The 26,070-nt window shown below is 39.6% G+C and overlaps 2 protein-coding genes across 4 annotated transcripts in view; one reads left to right on the forward strand and one right to left on the reverse strand.

The window, feature by feature from the left end:
* Positions 1–1,553: 1,553 nt before the first annotated feature.
* Positions 1,554–19,635, forward strand: ippk (inositol 1,3,4,5,6-pentakisphosphate 2-kinase). The gene is made up of 14 exons (XM_079682946.1): positions 1,554–1,779; positions 5,571–5,630; positions 7,503–7,598; positions 8,233–8,299; positions 8,446–8,564; positions 8,952–9,041; positions 10,292–10,350; positions 10,486–10,558; positions 10,882–11,034; positions 11,605–11,725; positions 12,502–12,637; positions 12,739–12,841; positions 13,507–13,598; positions 14,972–19,635. Exons 1-14 carry the CDS (start codon positions 1,699–1,701, stop codon positions 15,222–15,224), a joined length of 1,503 nt encoding a protein of 500 aa, XP_079539072.1. The 5' UTR covers positions 1,554–1,698; the 3' UTR covers positions 15,225–19,635.
* cenpp (centromere protein P) overlaps positions 16,466–26,070 on the reverse strand; it is a 176,366-nt gene continuing 166,761 nt past the window's right edge. For all 3 annotated transcript variants that reach the window (XM_079682949.1, XM_079682950.1, XM_079682948.1), the window contains exons 7-9: positions 20,994–21,073; positions 20,603–20,694; positions 16,466–19,863 (exon numbers count right to left, since the gene is read on the reverse strand). In XM_079682949.1, coding sequence (XP_079539075.1) covers positions 19,733–19,863; positions 20,603–20,694; positions 20,994–21,073 — 303 coding nt within the window. In that variant the 3' untranslated portion in view covers positions 16,466–19,732. The remainder of the gene's footprint in view (positions 19,864–20,602; positions 20,695–20,993; positions 21,074–26,070) is intronic.

The following is a 26,070-nucleotide window of genomic DNA, read 5'->3' on the forward strand; positions in this document are numbered from 1 at the left end:
TGCATTTTTGATTTTGGGGTGAACTGTCTCTAGTAAATGTTTGCAATTTAGACAAGTGGAGCTTGTTTGTACTATTCTTTATGCTGTTAGGAAGTTCTGTGTTCAACAATGCATCATATGTTATAAGCTAAAGTCTTAACAATAGCTTTCAAAGCTGACAAATAAATGTAGATACTACAACTGCTGAACTTTAAAGTAAAGTGGAGTACATGTAAAAGTAGCATATAATAATGGAGTAAAGTACATGAACTTGAACTTTTACTTTGGAAGGTTAAAGTATTTGGGAAATACATCTAGCTTAGTCTACTTATTTTACGCCAATACTTACAGGTGGTTTGAGAAATTAAGCTTTTTGTCAAAATATATATTTCTATACAATAACAGATATACACTAAATTGTCATTTTCGTAGTTGCTGGGTGAGAAATTCTGTGATTAAAATACCGTCATCATTACTCATGATCTACTGTACGTTTCCACTTCTGGATCCTGTCATATTTTCCAACAGTCAACACTGACCAATCACAGTGGAGTAGGCGGGGCTTCAGTGAACTACTATAAAAAGGGCCGTTTCTCAATCTCGAGGATGCGGGCTTGGTAGTCGCGTACTTCCAAGTCCCTTCCTTCAGAAACGAAGCAAGTATGCTTCCAAAAAAACGAAGAAAAATGGAACAGCCTAACAAGTGTGCCACTCTCTCTAACGGTTTCAACATAAACTGTACCGAAAATAAATACCTCACGATGTCTATCTAATTATGAACTTGCTTTACTTTCTCGGAACACATTTTTGGTGATAACAAATGTAACAAAGTAACATATTTACCAACACATGTTCTACGCCACTACATACTTACATTTAAATGTGTGCTGCGTCGGTTCAGCCGTTCTCCGCAAGGGTTTTTGAAATTGGTACGTGCGCAAAGAATTATGGGGATTTTAAGGACGCGAAAGTCTACCCATGTGCAGCCTCGAAATGTCCCCCAAACCAAGGACGCGGCCTTGTTGTGAAAAGTAACTTACAATTCTACCCGTGGTATAGGCTCAGTATATCACGGCTAAGAACCAATCAGATTGCTTGATTTGACTTGTCCGTTTTATAAAATATGTTATAACATGGAACAGATTGTAAAACCAAACACTGTACAGTAGAATAAATACTGTATACAGTAATAATATGTAGATAGGCCTATGTGGAAATGTGTAATGAACATATTTGTGTATTATAAACACACATCAGATATCACATATTATGTATTTACCCACTGTTGATATGTATATATTTACTGTTTTTCTATTAATTATTATTCATTTGCAACGCCTTGTTACAATATGTAGTGGTACTTTATCAGCTCGGGATGTGTTTTGATTATTATTATATAGTATTATTTTCATAATACAATATTTCCCCAACTTAATTAGGAAGACATGCAATATTTCTCAAAATATTTAAACTTTACTTTCCGAAATCTGAATTTTTCTTCTTTAACTTTCCACTCAATGGAGCTTTTATTTCGAAGTCTTAACAGGAAGTGTTATTTTGGTGGGTAACTGCCGGGGCCGGGCAGTATAAGTAAGTCTGTTGTACTTCAGAGTTATTGCTAGCAGACTGTAGTGCCAGTTGGACAACTTGTATGTGTCCGTGCAGTCGGGTGTAACTTTCTGGCCGTTAACGGGAGCTCTGGTTGTCGTGGTTGGTGTGATGGAATTGGACAAGATGGACGAGAACGAGTGGAGGTATCACGGCGAGGGGAACAAGAGCCTGGTGGTCTCACACGTACAGGTGAGCAGCTAGCACCAAGCTAACAGAAGTTCAGATAAAAGCAGCAGGAGTGTTTGCATTTAGCTTCAACAGTACACACTTTTCTAACGTTACATGTGCTTAATCTCAGTGTCGTTGGTGATGGAAACTTTAAGCAACTATCTAGAAAAATCTGTTTATAAGTGAAGGGTGAAAGGTCAGCTGCCAGTTTTTTCTTTTTTAGCCATCCTCATTACCATTAGCTTGTTTGCTAGCTTAGCCGGCTAGCTAGTCAAGAGTTCAAATGACTCCAACTAATAAAACAATATTAAACAGTGACAACAACGCTTAAAACAAACACTAAATATTATAAATAACATATAAAGTAATGTGCAGTTAGAGTGACAGACTGTCTAGTGTGGGAAGGGTCTTAAATGTTAGGATACTAACGAGCTACTTTAGCCGCTAGCAGCTTCCCAGTTTCTGTTGGGAGTCCTTTCTGTCTAACGGGACTTGCTGTTAGTCTGAGGCGGAACGCTGAGACTTTAAAGTTCAATTCCATGCGGGTGAATCCTGCGTGGACAGACAGACGCTGCTGTGACCCGGGCTTGGGGGGACAGGGACAGGACAGTGGGAGAGCCTCATTCACGGGACTGGTCTGGTCATGTTGTTATTGAGCAACCGGTGACATGTTAATATAGGAGTGTGACATTACGGCAGCAATGTTGTAATCCGCTCAGTTAACTTCTATATTGATTTATACTTTCACGAATGTAATCTTTCTCCACTGCTTGGCAATAAATAAATGATGCCGTTAACTGACTTTACATGTACGGCTGCTTGTGTTCAGACAATAATTAACAATCAAATTCTTCAGTGAGTTTTTTTAATGTATTTTTATTACCAGCTAAAGCAATATCTTATAACTAATATATATATATATATATATATATATATATATATATATCATTATATATCATTTAATTTCAGCTATAACGGAACCAAATGACTAGGAGTATTTGATGATGTTGTAAACTTAGGCAACACCCACTCTGATTCTTCTGACTGCAGGTTGTGATTACTTGGAAATAAAGTTTTAGTCATACCTAAACGGTACAGTTCTACACCTTACTTTGAAACCTATTAACATATTGTCCCAAAACAATTTTTCTGTTAGTGATTTGTATTTATTTATTACTTTGTTGGTGCTAATACTGTACAATAAGCTGGTTTGAGGTTGAAAGTGTGAGAGGAAGCCAATTCAAAATGTGGGAGTTTGGCCATATGAGTATTTTATTTTTTCTTCTAAATTAAGTGTGTTTCTAAGGTCCCTAAACCACATCTCTGTGACGGGCTATTTCAATAGCACAAGGCGAAGCTGTTTCTTAGCAATGATGAGAGTATAGCACCAGAAACATTGCTGGGTATTGCTTGATTTTATAACATTATCAGATACTTATAGCATAATTTAGTTCTGTTTCTAGCAGGATCTAAAGTCATTTAGATAATAATTTGAGATATTGACTCATTGAATATATACAGATCTTTGCACTGAACAACCAAAGTCTTGTACAATAACAAAAAAATCGACCTGCATGCATATTGGTATTGCTCGCTTATTATAAACATTCCCATCTGAATTGATCTCATTGATAGTTATTACAAATGGTTACATAATAAAAACTGAAACCGTTTTAAGCGTTCTGCAATTTACAGTCGTCGGTTTAGTGCTGGCATGTTGTCTTTACTTTGAGCTCTAGCTATTTACATATTATTACTTTTACATATTAAAATTCCTCTTTCTTGTTAAATATGTTGCCTTGTTTGGTTTAACACATGTTTTTGATGCATTGGTTTGACTCTTAAGCAGGTTAGGGACACACTGCTTAGACAGGGAGGGTGTCACTGACAGCAGGAGCAAAGGACAGGAAATAGATAAATACGTGTAAAGAAACATCCTCTAATTTAAAATAATTCAAATCAAAGTCTGAATTAGAGTGAAACTAATTTGCCCATAGAAGTCTTAGTTTAGTCGCTCCCACTGAACATTTGACTGTTTGAAAAAGTTTAGACACAGTTGAGCTGTGGGGACACACCCTTCTTCCCACAAAAAGTGTCACCAATACACTCAAAATAATTGAGAATTTTAGAAATGTGGTTACCAACCTGAGGCATGTGAATAGTACTACGGTGTAAACAGGTTCCTCGCAATACCTGCTTTCTATGAGCAATTTGGTTTTTTTGGGTGCACACTCACTGCTGAAATATTAGAGCTGCACCGAGTAGTTCAAAGATTCATTCATAATGTTTTAATTTAAAATGTGAGTCACCATTTGAACATTGTGCAGCTTTGTTTTTATGAATGTCTTTCTTCTTAAACCCAGTTTTTTTGCACAGTTACAGATCAAAATAAGACAACATTTGTAATACTGTTATTATATATCTGTACATTTCATTTCCAGAAGCTGCCTAACATTATTCCATACATCTTATACATAACACAATATTCTGCTTCAATCCATTATTGTTTTGTGTAATGAGTAACACGATTATGACGACATGTAATATGACATCAGCCTTTTACTGCTTTTTTAAAAAAGTTTCAATAGTCATTTTCTTCAATTAGGTACGGCCCTTTTTAAGATGATCTGTCATCATATTCCTAGGTTTATGGATTTTCTTCAATCAAAAACACCCATGTGCTGACAGACAGTCATTGTTGTGTACTGTTTAGGGGTTTCACAACTACCGATATTTACTAGTCGACACATTTTTCAAAATAGTAGTCGACTAGTCGTTACGTCATAATAAAGACACACAAAGAGAGGTGTACAACTGTATTTTATATTGGAACTCATACAGTAACATTAAACACTGCATTTTAATTTGTGTTACATGGCTGAGTAAATAACAAACAGTAACTGGACTCACCAAAATCGACAGCAAAAAACTCTTGTTTACATAAATGCCACGTAAATCCAGTGCGCAACACTTTATTCGCTGTCCTCCACGATAACGTCCACCTTTCCATATTTTTGGTTTGAACACCAACGCATCGACATGTGAGGGAAGGAGGCTTGACCGCTTTCGGGTGACAGTGTTGCCTGCCAGGGAAAAAACCCTCTCACTCGGGGTGCTTGTGGCTGGAATAGCCAGGTAGCTCCTCGAAAGCGGGGGAAGCGGTGCACGTTTTCTGCCCACCACTCCAGTGGATTATCCATTGTGGGGATATGCGGTGTCCGCTGGCAGTAATCCCGTGGCTCATCATCCGCATCACTGTTGACCCGTGTTTTCTTGCTGCTCGTTTGCCTCTGTTCAGTGCTGACGCCGGTCCGTTGCTCACGGTGCTAGCATTACTGCTAGTGCTAGCTGTCGGCAGCGGGTGTCTCATCTTCAGATGGTTGCGCATAGCAGATGCATTTGTATTGTACAGCTGTACACAACTGACACTTCACTGTGGAGTTGGTTACATCTTCGTTGAAGTACTGCCATACGAATGTCGGACGTGTTTTGGAGCATTTTGCAGCACCTCGTTTACCTCCATTTTTTTCACGACTAGTCGACTAGGGCCTACAGCGCCGGCTAGTGGTAAAGGTAGTCGACTAGTCGATTAGTTGGTGAAACCCCTAGTTCTGTTACCATAAATATACAGTGTGTTGTGTTTGTACAATAAGTACATAGAAAGAAACACTTGTCCAGACTTGTGCTGGACTTACTGTTTGTGCTGCACTGTGGGAACGCTGTATCAGTGTTTTAACCCACCTCAGAAATCTCCGGGAGAGGTTCCTGGATTTTCCTCAGATCTTAACCAAGCTCCTCTTCTGTTCTTGCAGCTTTCCATAGTCCTCCGCCTGCTCAAGTATCCAGCCGAGGACTCAGAAAACCCACCACAGGTAAATAAAAGTCAGAATGTGTCTCAGGTCTTTTCAGAACATAAAGCATCGTCCATATTACTGCACGGAAAAAAACATCTTGATGTATATCCAAAGAAAGTTGTGGGTATCGCTAAGTTTAATGTGTGCTTGTTGATTCCAATTTATGTATTGCATCGTGAACTTCTGGTATTTTTACAATAAACACCCAATTTGTGTAGTGTACTGTACTGATACTGTCAGATCGAGTCTGACTTTTTATTGCATCACAGCAGCTCCATTTGCAACAAGCACAAATATAAGTTCGCCGGACCTTGTATCTCTGATTTGATGGGAACAATTCATATTGGCTGTTAAGGACATGGTTGGGGTCAGAGATGCTGTTGCTGGCCAGCCTCACTATGTCGTTATCTTAGGCTGATTCATAGAGTCTCTAAAGGTTGTCCAATCGTTGTGAGCTTCCATTTCCCGTCAAATTATACAAATGTGTCCAAGATTGATCATATCATACAGCAACTGCTCTGTTAAGTTGATGAAAACGGGGCTGGTGGTGTTTCTGTAATCCTGCTGAAAACATAGGGCTGGGCAATATTGACAAATGTTATATCCCAAAATGTTTTAATCAAATAAAGAACTGGGTTAAAAATGTTCCATGGCTGCACAGGGCGATCCCACACTGCACCTGAAAGCACACAACAAACTGGTTTTATGGTAAATATGGCAGCTGTCAGCTGGACTCTGTGGTGTGAGAGCTCATGTTTTCCGGAGAAAAGAGGAGACATGTCAGTAATGTAATAATGGCTGATGGATACAAGTCTTAGAGGAGAAACATGTGTTCTGAGGCCTGGGTAAATACCTGTCAGCACGAAACTGAAGTTTAGTGTAGCGATTTAGCCTTTCAGTACATTTTAGAGCCAGTTGTATTTACTGTCGGCAGAGGATCTTGCATCCTGGTCAGGTTAAAGGCATTAAGGCACAGTCCCTGATCCAAATGTAAACTACTGTGGAGCCTGCCCAACCCTGACATTAAAAAGAGCTGAGCTGCTTTAATATCAAATGTATACTTGAGTGCTATTTGGATATTTTGTACTTTTGTTTACGTTGTATGCTACTTTATAACCCTACAACTTTCAGAGGCAAATATCCAACTTTTTAATCCAATTCATTTATAAAAACACTTGATAATCTTATTTTATATGATGCAGTACATGACTTCAAATCAACCCAGTGTTTCACGAAGTGCCCAACATAGTCAAAACAACACAATTGAAATGCTCTTGCATATATTTGTTAGTGATGAAACAGGATAATATATAAAGTTCTGCTCTACATAGTACTTCTGCACCTTTTTACTTTATAAACATTTAGTTTCAGGACTTTTACTGGAGTATTTTAAGACTATAGTATTGCTACTTTAACTTAAGTAAAGGATCCAAGTACTTTTTAATCCTCTACATCTGCTAATACCGTTTAAATAAGTACAACACCTTGTATCAAGCCTGTGATCAGGATCCAGTCTAGAAAGGAAATGAGTTCTTCATGGGACCATGCTACACCCTTCCACCAGTTTCCCCCCAATCCTGCAAAAAAAACAACGCAAACAAACATGGCCTATTTCATTGAGGCGATGAGCTGAACAATTTGAATAAATGAAAGAATTGCAGCATTGTCCCAGAGCTCAGACGACTTCCACAATGTAAGAGAGAACAGAGTCCAATAGTGATCAGCTCTGTGCGGCTGGTCATCCACAATCACATGTTTGTGAAAACGGATGATAAGTGAGGTGGCCTCCTGATCCTCACAGTGCCCCAGAGATGGGAAAGAACTGCCCTGACAACAATTCTCAGAACAGGTTCTAACTTGTAATTTGACCGCCGGTGTGTTTTCCTGCAGACGGTGGAGCAGGCCTTCAGGCAAGTTCAGAACATTGTTGACTTCAGCTCCAACGTGATGAGCTGCCTGCTGGGAGAGAAGTTCGTCCACAGCGGGGTATGACACTGTTCAGAATCCAATACTAACCTACTGAAGAATGACATCTTTCAGCAAATGTCCAAACTTTTGCTGAGACTGACCCCATATAAATTTGCAATATTGGAGATTTTAAATCCTAACATCTCACTGTTTGAAAAGACGCAATGCATTGTTGGGCAGTTGAACATGTCCAGTAAAATAGATTAGATTAGATTTATTGATGCAAAATTGTGAAATGGTTTTATTACAGCAGCATTATAACAAGGCATTCTGAACATTATTATTCCCTTTTGGAATAAATGCTCCCATGAGAGCTGGCCGATAAACCAGACCGACTTCTAGCAGCAGACATTTTACAACAATAAGTTACAGTGTGGATGTCCGGAGGCTTTTAGCACATGAACAACATTCCCTGGGTCAGCTGGTGCTTGACTTTAGATTTAATTAAAGGATGAATGTTCAACAGCTCCATTTATTTGTCCGTTAAAATTGCACTGTCAACACGATTTCTATTAATTTGTGTGAAATATTGTACTGAGCCACTGCCAACTAATCACTGGTTTTTATGCAGAAGAAAACGGAACCGAGATCATAAACTTTAACATTATAATAACTTTTTGTAATAAAAGGGATTGTGCTAATTTCTTTACAGGAAGTGGTCAAACTGCCACTAGAGTTTGTTCGACAGCTGTCAATCAAAGTTCAACATCAAAGACCAGGTACAAATATTTGTATTAATATTTCTATGGCAACTGGTTTTGAAATATGTTAGGAATATACCACTCTCATATCTACACAGTGCATCTCTGGTGAATACAAAGACATTCAGGTTTACTGACACAACATGCCTCTCTTTGTGTGTCAGCGTGGCGCTGTGATAAGGTGATGGACATCTACAGCGGCTGCGCCCTCTGTCTGCCCAACCTGACCTCTCCAACCCTCCACCAGCCAACACACACTCCTACACTTTGCATTGAGATTAAGGTACACACACACACACACACACACACACACACACACACACACCTATTTCTGGTTTGAAGGCATGCCATTTTTTTCTCCCTTTCTTTAATATTGGCACTGCAGTGTTTCATAAAAGAAGAAAACAAAATTCAAACAAATCATGAAAAAAGAAGTATACACAAAAACAAAGTTTAATTAAATGTTAAATAATATTGTTTTTTTAGCCTGGTTTCAGTTGTATCACTCAATCAAGCTGATGCTCTTGTTAAACATAATGTTCCCCCTGTTTTTAAAAGCAACCACATCTTTAGATATTTACCCTATAAATAATTCTCACTCAGACAATATCCCATGAGTGTGACTAGTGTGTATGTGCTACTCAGCTGCTGTTTTTGTGTTTGTTTTTAGCCTAAATGTGGTTTCCTGCCGTACTCCAAACATGTCAGCCAAGATATCAAGACCAAAGTGTGCCGCTTCTGCATACACCAACACTACAAGGTAACTACAGCTGTGTTCCAGTACAACGACACACACTACAGCGCAGCACCTCCTCTTTTGTAATGGTTGCTGAACGTCACTTTCAGACATCGCTGGAGGCATTTCATTTCAGCTGCTAACATAAAATCTGTCAGTGAGTTAGCGGCAGACTGAAGTACACTTGTCTGTGTTCTTCCTGCGGCAGGGGTAATTGATCAAAGATTGTTAAGGAGGAAAGACCCTTCACCTCAGTGTTTTACTCCTACCATTACCATTGTTCCTTACTGAAAGGAATAACATATATTATTTAACCAATTTTGGTCTTTACTGCGTTTGATGTCATTAACCGTCACACGGTTTTCTCTCTGCGTTTCTCTTAGGTGTAGAGGGCAGAGAGAGAAGCCATTCAAAGCCACACCAGTCTCCTACCAGTTGTAGCTCTCTACTTGGATGGATATATATACATACTTTATTCATCCAACACTGGGAAATTGTTTTGTCACAGCAGCATTATGACAGTAGATGTAGAAGAATTACAATAAAAGAAACATCAACAATATCCATACATGTTCTCAGTAGAAAATACATATATTCAGAGGAGTATATACACACTATAAAATATACAGAACAAATTAAAATACTCTAATATATCAAGCTACTAAATACATAGTAGTGTAAATTGTGTTTATCTTCTCTGTTACTATCATCCTGGGCGCAAGTGTGAAGTTCAACGGTGGTGTTCCTTCTAGGCTAATTTAAGCGGTGTCAAATGACAATGGCCTATAGCACTATTAGCTAATAGTGGTGACTAGCCCAGCTCGACCAACAGGTCTCTCCGCCCCCTCAAAACAGCCAACCCTGGGGAACAATGCCGTCTGTAACTCAGTGGACTGGTTGTTTCTGTTACAGCAACTCAGACACTCATACATTGTTGTCTTTAGTTGCAAACGTCAGCCTAACTTTCCTTAAATCATATCAACAATTTAAACGTATAGACCTAATGGTTTTGAATCTGGAATTTCAGTTTTGGGATCAATTAGCTTATGAAAATCAGCAGTGCCATATGTTATGTTCGACAGCGGCTTCAGTTCAATGTCCCCTTTTGAATCAATAATTTGATATAAAACTGTTGACTGGATGCCCAAGATTGAGGATGTGGATGGCGATCTGGGCCAAAAGAGTACAGGGCCACACTTTGTTGCTGTTTCTAATACTTCTATCACTCCGAATATTTATCCCTTCGTCACTTTGTATCCTCTCTCTCTCTCCAGGTGGCCATGGGGACGTGGAAGAGACGCAGTCGGTACTGTCCTCTAGATCTGTTCTCAGGGTGAGGTGGCCACACCAACACTACTGCACTTACAATATGATCAGTAATACTGTCATAAACTGTATTTAACAATAACCCACCATCAGTGTTTTGCAGCTGAACTTGATTTTCTCTGGTTTCTCTCATTTGGTTCAGGAACAGACAGAGAATGCACTTTGCCATCAGACAACTGATAGACGAACCTCAGAACAACTTGAAAATCTTCAAGGTGAGACACAACCACAACAATTTAATAAATAAATAATAGTGATTGTAATAGGTCCCACCATTCGGTATCACACTTCATTAAGCAGGGGCTCCTGAGTGGAACATCATTGGGGCTGCATTAGTCGGAGCTCTTTTTCCGGCACTGTTTCTAGTATACACATATTTACAGAAATGTAAACTCCTTCCTGTGGCCAGCTTCAGGAGTAAACTGGTGTTGCCTTTTTCAAGATGCTGAAAATATAACCACTAAGATAATCTGTCTTGTCTTTGAAGCAAAGCTGTTACAAATATTCTGAGAAGTGTGTGTGTGTGTGTGTTTGTCAGGGGGGTCGGTGTATATTCAGCAGTTTGGACGGCATTGAAGATTCGATGGACCTGAACTCTCTGCTTCATCATCTCAGACCGTACTTCCAGTACGGAAACAACCGAATCAACAGTCACATGACCAGCAAAGCTCTCCTGACCGACTTCATCCAGGTATCACCAACACACAAATATATTCTGCTCATTTTCAGGTTCATATTTGTATTTGTTGTCTCTACTGGGACATGTCTCAATGCTTTAATGTTCAAAAAGACCCTTATTTTTCTCATACTTCCTGTGCTGCAGCACCTCTTTTCACCCTCTGTCTGAAACCAGAGCCCAGTCTGCTTTGTTCGGTTAGCTGGCCGGCTCTGTTGTGATGTTCAACCGCTTAGAGATGTCCCGCCACTTGGCTTCCGCTTAAAATAAGAACCTTTCACCAAAGTATAGATGTTAGAAGTGGACTTCCTTTGTCCAGTCTTATTTATTTTTTGAAATACTTTTTCGGGCAACCACTGCCTTTATCAAGTGAAAATGTTGGAATGGGGAGACGGAGGGAATGATGATTCAGAAATGGTCCAAGGGTGGAATCGATCCCAGGTCCTTTGCATGGGGGCCGAGCCCCAGTACATGGGCCCCCAGCTCTAGAGACTGACCTGTACGACTGCCCTAACAGTCTTTGACTGAGTGAAGTCTCTACCGTCAGACACTCACAGGGCTCTCTCTCTCTCTCTCTTCCTTCAGGTCGTGGTGAACGCCCTGCTGAGTGCTGGAGGAGGAGATGGAGGCGTGGGGACGGACAGACGAGGAGAAGGACGGAGCTTCTGTGAAGCGAGTCTGTTCAACAAGGAGAGGAGTCGCCACGGTGAGAACCTGCTGCTGGTTTCTGTCTTTAAACAGTTTGGACTGCGATCGGCTACAGCTCAAAGGGTCTGTAGGCTGAATACATGTCATCTACTAGCACACAATGTGCACTGTTGGATCAAACATTATCAGCACTCATTTATTTATTATCCTTATTAGAGCTGCAGAACATTATCGGACTGTTTTGAAATATTATTAAACGCTAAAAGTAATTTAGTATTTTCTGGTTCCAACTTTTACTTCTTTGCCTCGTAAACTGACTATTTCTTATGCTTTCTTGCGGTTAAAAATGATTTGACTGAAAATACGTGACCTTGCACCATTCACCATTTTCTTTATTGACGAATCAATTCATTTAGAAAAGAATCTGCCTCTGTTTTTTTACGTTTTTATAAAATGTTCCCGCTTCCCTTTTTTTCTCTTCACTAGAAACAGATTGAAACACACCCTGACATAAATCAACAAGCGAACATTTAATATAACAATTGAAAAATAAAGAGTTTATGAGCAAGCTTTGCACGATGTATATCTGTTGTTTCTGGTGTACATTGTAGCTGTAACTCTGTGGTCCAGTCCAACAGATTTGGGCCTCTCCTCTCTTACAAAGGTTTTTCTTGTGCAGCAGCCTCCCTCTGAAGTGTTTTAGCTATGAAAGAAGCACTTGTTCCTTTTTGAAAAAACTAACATTTTGCCCATAACATCTGAATCTAATAAATCTGACCTGAAGAAGTGGATGAGAGCTAAAAGATGACCTCTCTCTGTCCGTGTTGTTCTCAGGCTCTCAGGGTTCACCCAGCGACAGTGTTTTGTACAGAGTTCGTCAGACGCAGATGTTGGACACTTTGGACATCGAAGGTCTTTACCCTCTGTACCGCCGCGTGGAGCAGCACCTGCAGGACTTCCCCAAGGAGAGGTAATGCACAGTTAATACATATCAGAAGAAAGCCATAGTTACAGTGTCTATTCTGATACCTGTCTGGTCTCTTGCCTCACCTTCTTCCTGTCTCTGCTCAGAACTCGTCTTCAGATGGACGGGCCATACAACGAGGCCTTCCTGGAGAAGCTGCATAAATGTCCCAGTGAGGACGACGGCTCTCTGGAGTACGCCGTCTCCAAGGTGAGGCGGAGAGCTGAACCTTGATCAGGTTCTCAGTGAAAGTCCAGCTTTCCATGTGGAGCTCAGCTGGAGCATTAGTCACTGGTTTGATCAATAGTACATAACGTTTTTTGAAATAGAAAAATAATTCAAACTTACACGTTTCGTGCAACAAATGTAAGTGTTTTTATGCTTCACGCTTATTTTTCCAAAAGGTGCACGCATATGTATGAGGGTGGTGACAATTACAAACGACTTCTTCACTACGTTAAACCAATGTACTACATGTGTAAGAGTTTTATCTTTGTCTTATTACCTTGACCAGACGCTTCAGTGTTGCAAGAATGTTGTCATCATGCAAGCGTGATTCTGATGTGACCTTTGTATTTTCAGCAGAGGGAGAATGTCCCTGAAAAGAAATCCTTTCGCTCAGTGATGATATTGCAGTTCCAAGTCAGAAACTGAGGGAAAACACTGTTTATTAAAGAGTGAGACCTTTCTCACTAATAGCGTCAACAATTAAGGTCATGCAGAGACAGTTGAAGCATTCTGCTGCCTCATTAACGGCAACTTGTAATTCAGTTGTTATTTTCTGTGAATCTGTTTCTGGATGGGGAAGTTTTCCTGCTGAACACGCACAGGTCTAAAAAGAGTGTGTGTTTACCTGCCCTGTGTTTTCACTTCAGGTTCATCAGTACCGAGTTGCCATGACAGCCAAGGACAGCCAAATCATGGTTGCCCTGGTGCCCAGCTGTGAGGAAGAAGAGGACGATGAAGGGTAAGGGTTGAGCTATGTTGATCACTTCGAGTGTCATTAACTGTCAGGGGACTCATGAGAACTAGACGGATGTTCACAGATAACCTCAGCTGACCTAAAGTTGCCCTCTGAATGTAAACAGATTTTCTCACCAAAGTATGATTTACATCATGTCGGCTGCTGTCCTCTTCTGCCACAGGGATTGAAGAAGTATTCAATATACAAAATGCATGAATACACTTTTACAAATAAAAGTCCTTGGTAAATACAGAAGTATTGGAATCAAACTATACTGATCGTACAAAGTAAAACACTAGCCTTTTTCAAAATACTACTACTTATTAGTAGTATTAATAAGAGATGAATCAGTGTAATGATGCCGCTGATACAAGGGGGCAATTTGAACAAACCTTTATACTTCTGGGTTTCCTAATCTATCATTTGATTTTGATTGACTAAATTACTTAACTCATGTTGTTACGTAAAAGTTTAAAAACATATAGAATAAATTACAATTATTGACGTGTATCTTTAATATGAGTGCTGCACTAAATGGCTTTACCAGTTGGGATGGACACACTATTATATTTTATAATGATAAAACAATAACTGATAAGTCAACTAACAAAGTTTTAAATGGAGATTTACCATCTTCAAACTGGTCCCTGAAGGCTACTGACATTTATATCATTTTATACAATTTGAAAATGTATTCTTAAAGGTGGGGTAGGTAAGTTTAAGAAACCGGCTCGAGATACACTTTTTGTTATATTCCATGGAATGCTCTTAACATCCCGATAGCAATGAATATCTTAAGTGCTTTGACAAAAAATCCATAAAAAAATGTCATCTGTGGAAGCCGTAGTACTGTAAAAAGCACGACCAATCATCTGAGCCAGCTCGGCTAAAATAATTGGATGGCCTACCTGCCTGTCAGCCTTCCATCTGTGCACAAACTTATCTCGTTCCCTCATTGGTCATGTGCGTGTTCGTTTGTGTTGGAGGAGGGGCTCTGTAAGGAAGTGGCAGATTTTTTCCGGTTGTGTATTTTCAAATTCTTGCGCACTCGAGCTGGTTTCTCAAACTTACCTACCCAACCTTTAATGAAAAAGGGGAATGCATTTTTTTTTTTAAAGCATATAGTATACTGTTTTATATAATTGTAAACTGAATGTGTTTGGGTCTTTTTTAACACCATAAAGAAAAATGCATGGATAGTGAGAATGATTGTTGTTTCTAGCCTTCATGTAGCATCCACTACAGGGCGATTTGAACGGTGAGATTGTACTGTTTTTCTGAATCTGTGTGTAGTACCTCATGGAGTCCAGCAGGGCACGCCAGACCTCAGCTCAGCATATTTCAACTGAAACATAACTTCCTGTGTTTTCCTCCAGTCTCCCCGGTCAGCGGCAGCACAGGGACTTCCTCTCCTCCAGACCTCCCGCCTTCTCTTACTCCGTCTCCATCTTGGATCTGGACCCCAAGCCGTTCGACAACATCCCCCGCCAGCTGCGCCTGGACCAGAATATCGTCTCCTGCTACCTGAGGAGTAGCTGTGCCTTGCCAAAGGGCGCTCTGCCCTCGCACTCTGGCATCTTCACTGCCGCAGAGAGGGAGGACTGCACGCTGCTCTTCCACCCCGTGTGAACGCCCGATAAAAGACTGACGACCCTGAAGACTAACTGACCCGGCTGCTTCACACGGAGACGCCATGTTGATGCAGAGGTCTGAAATCACTTTAGACCACAGCTGTTAATCTGGAAAACTTTACTTCAACACTTTCTGTTTACTCAGCTCATGTTAAGCAACGTTGTAATCTCCAGGAAGTCACCACACAGTTTAAGCGACTTCCGGATATTTCTGTTACTGATTCTAGAGTTTTTTTTCTCCAGAAACTTCTGGATCCTGTCAGGAGGGGAATCTGAAATGTCTCTGTTCTGTCATGATTCATATTTATTAGAAAACTTACAGGGGGCTTCGTTTTTTCCCCTCTTTGGTGACAAAGGGTTCGGATCAGCCTCCTGACAGAGCTTTTACAGTTGTCATGAGAACAACATGATAGTTTACGTTCCCCATGGCAACACTGAGAGAGAGAAAGAAGAGGAGAGTTGAAGCGATGGAGAGCAAATCAGGTGGTTGATGTACGTATGATGTCATTTCCTGAATGTAGGCAGGGCCTCTGGTAGAGGCAGAGCCAATATGAATGTCCAGGTTGAACTGTAGCATCACAAAGTGCTGCAGGGATGACATATTTTTTTAGGCCAACCCAGAAGTTAACAATTGCATGGTTCCCTCGTCAAAAGGCCAATAGGATGTTTCCATTGGCTTTTATATTATTGCACAAAATAAGCTATGTGGTTAAAAATGTTAAGTTCAGCAGGATAACCTTCACAAATGTGCACCAATCTATGAATTCTTCAAGAAAAATGCAATCGGTAGACATTTGCATATTTTAACAAAAGCCTTAACCCTTTGTGTGATATATCTACAAGCACAAACACCATCTCTAGTCCCATTGAGCCACTTTTTAGCAACCGCCTTTTTTTTTTTTTTTTTTAATAGGACGGGTAAAATCGCCAATATTCACCAGTGAAGTATTAATTTACACATCCAATGTTGATGAACAAAAAGTGTAAAACTCTTAACCACAGACCTTATTTTGGGCATCAGACCTAAACATATTCATCAAATCCATTGACTTTAAGATGAGGGAACCAGCAACTCACTTCCTGGTTTTCAGATTCATTACTGTTGCTCCATGGTAACAGAAGCACTGGTTACCATGGCTACAGCAACAGAGGAAGCGGCTGAGAGGTTTCAGTCCTGCGCTGGACTCCATAAAAGTTTTCAGTCCAACTCCTCTCTCCGACCCCCTTTTTATTGGAGAGGTGATGCATTAACTGGCTGTATTGAAAACCTTCATGAAGCCGGTGGGAGGAGGAACGTCGCCTCACCTCCATGTTTGTTGTTTTCCTTTGACTCCTTTTGTTGGCGGCTAGCTAATATGTTCTTTAATCACGCATTTGTGCCACAATGTTTTGGGAGTTGTGTCATTAAAGGGTCAGTTCACTCAAATGTAATCACAACTTGGGTGAGATCAGTTTTAGTTGTATTGTCCAGGAGATTTCCCCCTTTACTGCAAAAGAATGAAGATTATGATTCTCCCAGCTTTTTATGAATCACTTAATCAGTGTCATTGATAATCTTAGGGATGATACTGGAGATAGTTTTTACACACTAACATGATTAATCCGAAGGAAAATAGTTTGAATAAAACTAGAACACAGTTTCGTTTTGCGGTGAAGGCCGAAATCTTAAATGTGAACCTGGACAAATAAAAGACACTCTGCATGGAGAGAAGAGAGAAAACACTCTTTACAAGGTACGCCTCTACGACATACAGCTATATCAGCCCTGTTATACTTTTATGAAACCTAATGGTTATTCTTTGAGGTTAAACTGCTGTATTCTTCATGAGAGCTGCAATGATAAGTGATTGATACATTCGTTGGTAAATTTCGTTTTTTACATCCCAAATGCAGTAAGAGCCGATCACATGTGGTGGTTTTCTGGTTTATATTTAAATGAATATATTTCAAACTTTTCCCTGAAAAACATGGCATTTAAAGATATCACCTTCACATTTTAAGAAATTTGGATATTTCTCACCTTTTTATAGAGACCAAATGTGGCAGATTAATAGATGATGGTAACAATCATTAACTGTACATATTGAATTCATTTGGGTAAACTGACCTCTGACCGCCCAGCTCTTGTACTGTTCGTGTCCAGCTGCCGTTTTGATCCGCTTTGACCTTAAACCTCTTTTTGTGTTTGGGGAAAAAGCACATTATTTTTTAACTCTTTGTTGGAAAAAACCCAGCAAATAAGTTATTTTTTAACTCTTTGTTGAAAAAAAACCCAGCAAATAAGTAATTTGTCTAACACTCCTGTGTTTAGTTACCTGGTGATGGTACGGTTGCATTACACTTCTGTGCTGCGGATATTTCGATCATTTCTTATTCACAATTTGAGCAGAAATTATAACTACAAATTCATCCACAAATGTGCTATTTGGGTGCAGACTCACGGGTCAGAATTCACCTTTTGACCTGTGCACTGACAGTGGGCCAATCAGAAACACGGATGTAATTTGACCGTAGGAAGTGGAGCAGAGGATGGTAAAGCTGCTGGCTAACAGTTTCCTTCACGCTGCTGCTCTGCTGGTTTTTGTGCCATAAGTGGCTTGTTGTGCGTTCGTCCATGTGCCTAAATGTTCTGGTAGGACTGGAGTGGAGTGGGGAATGGTGGTGTGTGTGTGACTTTGTTACAGGATGTGTCTACACACAGCGAAACAAATCTGTGTTAGTTTGTTCACACTGACATCAGATCAGTTCTGCTGTCAGCCGTGGACTCTCAGTATCTCAAACTCCTGACGACCTGAAACCAAGCTCAACAGGGTCGTCTGATGTTTGCAAAATGATGCGTTTAGGAGCGCTGGGAGGTTTCTGAGAGCGTGTTGATGACTTCACGGGGAGATGAAATGTAAGTGCTGATGTTTGTGTTCAGATTATCTCGGGTCTTTTGTCTCCTGGTGATGTCAGCGCCCTCTCCAACCAGCAGTGCTCAGGGAGGCTTGAAAATAAACTGGTAACACTTGACTTCAGTTCCTAGTTACAGGGTCCAACCTCCAACGCCTCCATCAGCCAATCACACATCTCAAACAAATCACACTACAAGACTGAAACTTCAGATGGAAGAAAAACACTCCTTTTAACATCACTCTGACATGGAGCAGAAATTCAGTTTAATCCAGACACTAAAAGGGTTTAAAACAGATGTCATTCAGAGTTGCCTTCAACATTTCTTTTTCTAGCGGCTTTGATTTTTAACCAATCACATAACCCCTTATTGTTTGACTCCTCCGATGGTTGTCGGAGAAGTTAAAGTTGGAGAGTGGACCGCAGTGAACTGAACCAACCACTGATCGTTCCAACTGTTGAACGTAAGACGCAACAGGGTCGCAGGACGGGAACGCAGTGGCTCATGGGAGTTAAGAGTGAGGAGGGCGGGATGTTTCTCGAAATGAAACTTGATGCTATTTTAATTGGATTCATTTTGAAACTTCAAAACTGTATAACAAACTTTATGCCATAGCATCTGATCACAACAGATAATTGTTATGATCTTGTCAGTGTGATTGTGAGAAAAAGGAGCCACAGTTTGTGTCTCTTACCAGCCAACGACTAGCGTGTCCCCGTTATCAGATTGCCAGCCATTTTCATAATCGATGAATGCAAAAACATTAACTCAAATATAGAGTTCCTATTTTATATCATATTAAACTGATATATTATTGCTTTGTGAAAAGAAGAAAAACATCTTAGGCTTTGAGAAACGGGGACAGAATAGTTGTTTAAATCTTTTGACGTTGACCAAACAATCTAGAAAAGATAATTAGCAAATATGACTGACAGTTTGGGTAGGTCAGAATTATTTAGTTTGATATATCAGAACTTTGAGATAAAAGGTTTTTAATTTGTGAACTGTAATTATAATTTCAGTTTCCGTAGCATAAATATAGACTTATCAATTTCAGCTACCATATTAGTGTGCTTCAGAACCCTCAACTATGCTTCAAATCTCTGTTATTTTGGGTTTCTTCTGTCAGGAACAACAACACCAAGATACCAAACAGACACAAACTGGGGCTCGAGAGCGTAGAGCTGCTATATTGCAGAATATTTTCCTTCTTAGATTACGGAAGAGTTTTTGATGCAGGTGAGCCGCCGTGTGATTGGCCGGCTGCCTCCGCCTGCTGCCTGAGCGTCACCTGCAGACTCATCACCGCACTGTGATACTTACAGACTTCTAATAACTGCGTGTGTGTAAATAGCTGAGAGAAGAAAAACTATTTGAAAATACAAAGGCACCACGGCTGTCTTGCATTTTGTATTTAAATTATTTATTTTTGTAGATTTTGACCAATGAGCTTGCTGTTACAACTGTCACAGTCGAGCTCTTTCTATTGAATAAAGATTTCTAAGGGACTAAAACATTGCTGAGTGTGCGTTTACTTATTTGTATTTACATATAAAGGTTCTTGTAGGTATAACAGAAGAAAGATGTCATGAGTTGGGTGGTGAAGGTGTGAGTTATGTGTCCGGTGAAAGGCTGACCGCCATGATGACAGCCTCTATGGCGGCTTCAGATCCCAGAACCCTCAGCAGGCTCTGGAAGGCCTTCGCAGCGCCCCCTACCGCCTGAGAGGGAAACAGCTTCAGGGCTGAAGAGACGCAGGGGGAGAAAAATGATGTCATAAAAAGTCAGTTTGCATTTAATGATTTGCCAACACATTCAAAAGTAGTTATGCAATTTTGAAGTCACAATTCTTGAAAAAATTATAATAAAGACGAGAAATAGAATGGTCATTTTGTAAACAAAGCAATTGCATTCAAATAATTGCTAGAGTGGCTTTATTGATTCGTCATCTGATTTAAAAAAAATAATATGTTGCAAAGTGATATTTAATTAAACAGTGTTTTTTTATGAATTCGAGTTGAAAAGTGTTACAGCTGTTTCAAGACACTCTTTACATGCCCATCCAACCTACTGATGTTTTTTTATTTATCTGTTACACTCAGAGAAAAAATGCTGGTAGTTTCAAAGGTTTATTTACAGACTTTGGTTTTAGCTGCCTGCAAACACTGCTCAGGCTGAAAAAAACACATCCTCTACATGTTTTTTGTTCTACTTACAGAACTCAAATGAACTATATTGTGACCAACACGTTTCATTAAATACACAACTGAGCATCAGTAATAAATAAAGCATTAACGGACGGTTTTGTTTTATACAATTCATAAATTGTCTAATAGATTATCTGGTCTTTTGCGACATTGACTATGACTGACTTCACTGTTTGTCTCAATTTGAAGAGAAACCCTAAATCACAGTAAACCGCCTGATATGGTTTCGGTTGAGCTTTGTGTCTGTACTGTAGTCGACAGAAAGACAGGTCTCACCTTTCTCAGGGATCTTTGTCAGCAGCTCCATCTTTGGAGTTACTCCTCCCTCGCTACAGACCTCCACTGACCAGTGCAGGATCAAAACACAGCTACAACAGAAACACACAGGGATAGGTCAGAGGTCACATGCCTGTGTTACTCTGCTCCATCAGTACGAGTCTGTGTTCACTACAGACTGGCCGTTTCTCAATGTTGAGTATACCTGCTGCAGAGCCAATATTTCAAGTATACTACGTCATTGAGTGGCGCCGAATGCTGGGCATTTAACATGCATTTAAACAGTCCTTCGGCGCCACTCGATGACGTAGTATACTTTAAATAGTGGCTCTGCAGCAGGTTTACTCAACATTGAGAAACGGCCCCTGTATAAATATATAAAGGTATTTACCCAGGAAGCTCGGGGTGATTCAGGGTCATGACCTCTGAGCCGCTGCCTGCAGGAAGAGAGACGACAGAGGGATACTTCTCCTGCAGACACAAACAGACAGAGATTTAACAATCAAGTTATTATTCATTGTTGTAATTGTCTAGAACAGGGGTCACCAACCTTTTTTAGGACGAGGGCTACTTTCAAAAAATAAAACAAGTCGGGGGCTACTTTTACTCCTCTTTTTTTTGTTTTTTGCAGTGTATATATTTAGCACATTTTAACATTATTGTATGCTTACCTTTAACCTTTGTGTGCTGTTTGGGTCTGTGGGACCCGTTTTCAGTGTTTACTAAAATACCATGTATGCAATTTAATTATTTTAACCTGCTTTATTTTGGGGGGGGACCTCACATCCTCCAGGGGAATTTTTTTTTAAATGTTGAAGTGAAATGCATCAATTTGGAGCACAAAATGAATTGATGGATACAGCTCTCAACACTCATATGAAAGGGAGTTGTATACTTTTCAATAATCCAAACATCTTTAGGATATGATCACAACCAATAACAAACCATTTCAACTTGTTTATTCTTATCTTATGTTACTTAGTTAGCATTCTATCTTTTCATTTATGCATATTTGGCTAATCACTCCCCTTTTAAACTGTTTTTTTAAAGGAAATTACGCCATGTGTATGTGTGCGTCAAGTGCAATAAATATATATGCAGGTTGCAACACACACACAGTAAAACTCTGCCCCTCATGTGTGGTATCGGCTGGCATGATAGGCTGTTCAATGGGGCTGATGTGTAGATTCTGCCAGAAGGAAAATCAGCGGGGAGGTGCCACATTGCTTTTCTTCCCGACTGCAACGCTGGTCCCGCAAATCAAGCAAGAACGTGTTTGGTCGATATTCCTTGTGGGGGTGGGGGGAGGAAGGGTGTTAGATATATATATAGAGTTGTAGTAAGTAGATAGGGTTCGCTATGATTGAGGTTTCGTTTATGCATAGAGTAGGTTCTTTTAATTACATTTCCTTTTTTGTTTTGTGTATTTTATATATTTTGGATTTGCGAGCTATTTTTAGAACATGCCCGGTGTCGGTACCAGATGTGTTCGGGGTACCATATTTGTTCGGGGTCCGTCTCTTACCTGTGACGTCACGCATTGTGATTGGCTGTACGGTAATTTACCCACGCTGTCTAGACTATTATAGAGGGGTTTTTTGATCATTACATTACATTGTATTTAGCTGACGCTTAAGTGCATTCGACCAACAAGATAAAAACTTGAAGAAATACAATAAAACTTGAAGAAAAACAAAGACGAATGAGGAGAAGAACAAGAGAAATTTAAGGTAAGAAGTATATAACGTAATATGGTAGGTAATATGTAATATGTTCAGTGCCGTTGGTACGTTAGTTCAAACAGTAACAACGGACTATTTTTCTTAGCGTATGCATATCAATTTAAATCAATACATACAACTATTTCACATGTACAATATTTTCTTAGCCCTAATACTTAATACTACTTATTTCGTTTTGATTGTTATATTTGATTATATTATATATGATCAATAAATTATATATTATATATCAATATGATATACTTTTCTATATAATAGATGATCAAAAAAAGTATTTATTAAGTAAGGGATAATGTGCAGCAATCACAATCAAGTCCACAATCGAATCCATAAAGACAAAGTAAATCTGTTTACAGTTGTTTCATATGGATGTTGAGAGGTATCCATATATCTCTTCATTTTGCTCTCAAAGTGCACCAGATTGATGCATTTAACTTCAATATTTAAAAAAGATCACTCCAAAGGGAGTCCTTGTTCTTCCTTCTGTCTGTCTGAATCTGTGTATTCTCATGTTCCGATTAACCCAGCCAAATTTTTCTTCTTTTGTGTCTTGATGTGATCTTGAGTCGAGGCTGATCCTCTTGCTGTGGTCCCGCATCCTGGATCCTCTATCCTGAGTTCTGGATTAAGTCGTGGACTTCGGGTCGTGGCTGAACCTGTCTCTGCGGTCCTGCCTGGGTCTCGTCGTGCTGCCTCCCTGAAGGCTCCCACAGGATTGTTGACATCTTCGTGGATTCATCCTATTATTATAGACGCATGCATTTCCTAACATTCGGTCTACCTATGTTGCAAATGTATTATCTCTTCGATTTACACACGGCATCTATTGCACGTCTGTCCGTCCTGGGAGAGGGATCCCTCTTCTGTTGCTCTCCCCGAGGTTTCTCCCATTTTTCCCTTTAAACTGTGGCTTTTCTCTTGAAGTTTTCCTTGTACGATGTGAGGGTCTAAGGACAAAGGGTGTCGTTTTCTTCTCATACTGATATTCTGAACAAACTGCTGTTGTATTAGCTGTAAAATGTCTTTACTGTAGGGTATTTTTATTATTTGTACAGCACTTTGGCTCGACCAAAAATCGTTTATAAATGTGCTATATAAATAAAACTTGATTTGATTGATTTGATTTGAAAGGGTGTGCGCCAAGGTTCCATATTACGACCAATAATTTCACCATATACTGTATGTAAATAATCTCTAATAATCTTTCAAATGCTGCTTTCTATTTCTATGCAGATGATACTGTTATTTATTGTTCATCCTCTTCTATAGAGCAAGTCTTGATTTCCTCCAGTCTGCCTTTGATGTTATTCCATCCCATTTATCTCAACTCAAGTTAGTATTAAATGCAGACAACTCCAAACTCATGATATTCTCAAATGGCAAAAAGTTAACTTCTTTTCTCCCCAACATTTGTACTGTTCAAGGGACTGACATTGACATTGAAAGGGTCACTACATACACATATCTAGGTTTTATTATTGATCAGAACTTATCTTTCAAGTCACACACTGAAAATGTTGTTTTAAAATTAGGTTTCTCCTTTCAGACAAGGAAACATTTGATCTCTGCAACGTTTTTACCAGTATTGGATTCTGGTGATCTGCTTTACATGAATGCCTCTGACCAGTGCCTAAAGAGTTTGGATACTGTGTACCATTGTGCATTATGTTTTATTACATATATATATATATATATATTGTGAATTTGGAATAAATATGCACTTCATGAAAATTATTAGTTGGTTACTGTTAGTAAAAAAACAGTAAGGTTAATACTGGATGTTTGTTACACTTGGATATGTTTTCTGTAACACTTGTAACATAATTATTCTCCAGTTTATGCATTTGAGTGACTTGCAGTTAATGCTCGACATTCAATTCAAAACCTTTATTTATCCAGGTAAAATCCCATCGAGATCAATGATCTATTTTTCAAGGGAGACCTGCAGCAGTAGGTTCCACATGAAGACATAAAAACATAAACAACAGAACAACAAAAGGACATCATACAGCAAAAAATACAGGGATTACAATTTACATATCTATCCACATGTACAGGTACCAACAGCATCTGACTGTGGAGCATCCAACCGAGCTTTAAAAACATGTAGTGGTACCAGCTTGGTAATTTTACATTCTTTTTGCAGACTGTTCCAAGTTAGTGGAGCTGCACATCTAAAAGCTTTCTTCCCTAAGACAGTCCTAGCACTTGGCACATTTAATAAAACCACAGCATGAGATCTCAGGCAATAAGTACTTTCAATTTGCCGAGAGATCAGGGAGCAGATATAAGGTGGTACTTTATCCAACATGGCTTTGTAAATGAAAATGTACCAGTGACTGAGCCTCAGTACAGTAAGTGATGGCAAAACCGCCTTGGTTTACAGTGTACAGTGATGCGTAAGTGCTTTACAGTTTGTCACAAATCTCAGTGCACTGTGATAGTAAAACCTTATTGTGGTGTAATTATATATCCAAAGCAGTCAGAAGTCAGAAAATCTTTAGTGATGTTTAACCACTCAGAAGACAGCCCATCAAAATGAACACATTGGGACCTTTCAGAGAGGTAGTTCATCTTCTACATATAATAACGGACAAAGTAAAGAATGAAGTGTAGGCTATGTTTAAATGTTCGGAATTTGACCGTGTATGATGGTCCTCTTGAGTTGCCGTACAGCCAATGGCGTACAGCCATTGCTCCGTTTTCATGTTTTTTTAACATGTTTTTCACAAACATTTTCACACGCTAGGAGCATAGGAATAATTCAATTCGGTTCGTCATGATCTGTAGATGTGATTTGCCCCCGAGCACCCCTGGGTAAATTACCGTACAGCCAATCACAATGCGTACAATGCGTGACGTCATTGGTAAGAGACGGCCCCCGAACACATATGGTACCCCGAACACATCTGGTACCGACACCGGCGGGCGACTCACGTTGCCCCTGCGGGCGACTAAGTGCCCGCGGGCACCGTGTTGGCTACCCCTGGTCTAGAACATGGAGACACCTGTCCTGTCTGTGGTACTCATCAACAGCATTATGATATGACATCACTATGTTGCACTCAATCAAAACATTGTACGTGATAAGCTATGGGGCGAGACATCTCTTAGTGGTTAACCAATCACAATAAAACCGGCCAAAGAGGTGCTGCAGAACAGGCAGTATAAGGAAATAAAGACCTTTTTGAACACTAAAGCATGGAAACGTCATGAAAACCTGAAATTGAGCAGAATACAGGTTTCCTTTAAACAGTCAGAGAATTGTTGATTCACTGCTTATTTCAGTTTACATGAAAAGTCATTTATCTTTTTATTTAAAAATATATTTAACTTCTGTTAGACTATTTCATGTGACACTTTTTACGCTGCTATGGACAATCTCGCACAAATGCACATTCTATGGAGAGTCTTGCACTAATGTACATTTCTCAAAATATTGAAGTAACTGTTATTTGATTTTATTAGAGGGGGTGCAGTGGTAAAGTGCTATTTTTATAAGTGGGGAGTGGACCTGACACCCTCTAGTCTAGGGGGGTCCGGGGGCATGCTCCCCCGGGAACATTTTTTTTTTAAATATTGAAGTTAGATGCATCACTCTGGTGCACTTTGAGAGCAAAATGAAGAGATATATGGATACCTCTCAACATCCATAATGAAACAACTGTAAACAGATTTACTTTTTCTTTATGGATATAAAAGAAAATAAAGCTTGACTCCTACTGG

This window comes from Notothenia rossii, assembly GCF_949606895.1.
Source record: "Notothenia rossii genome assembly, chromosome: 5".
NCBI lineage: Eukaryota > Metazoa > Chordata > Actinopteri > Perciformes > Nototheniidae > Notothenia > Notothenia rossii.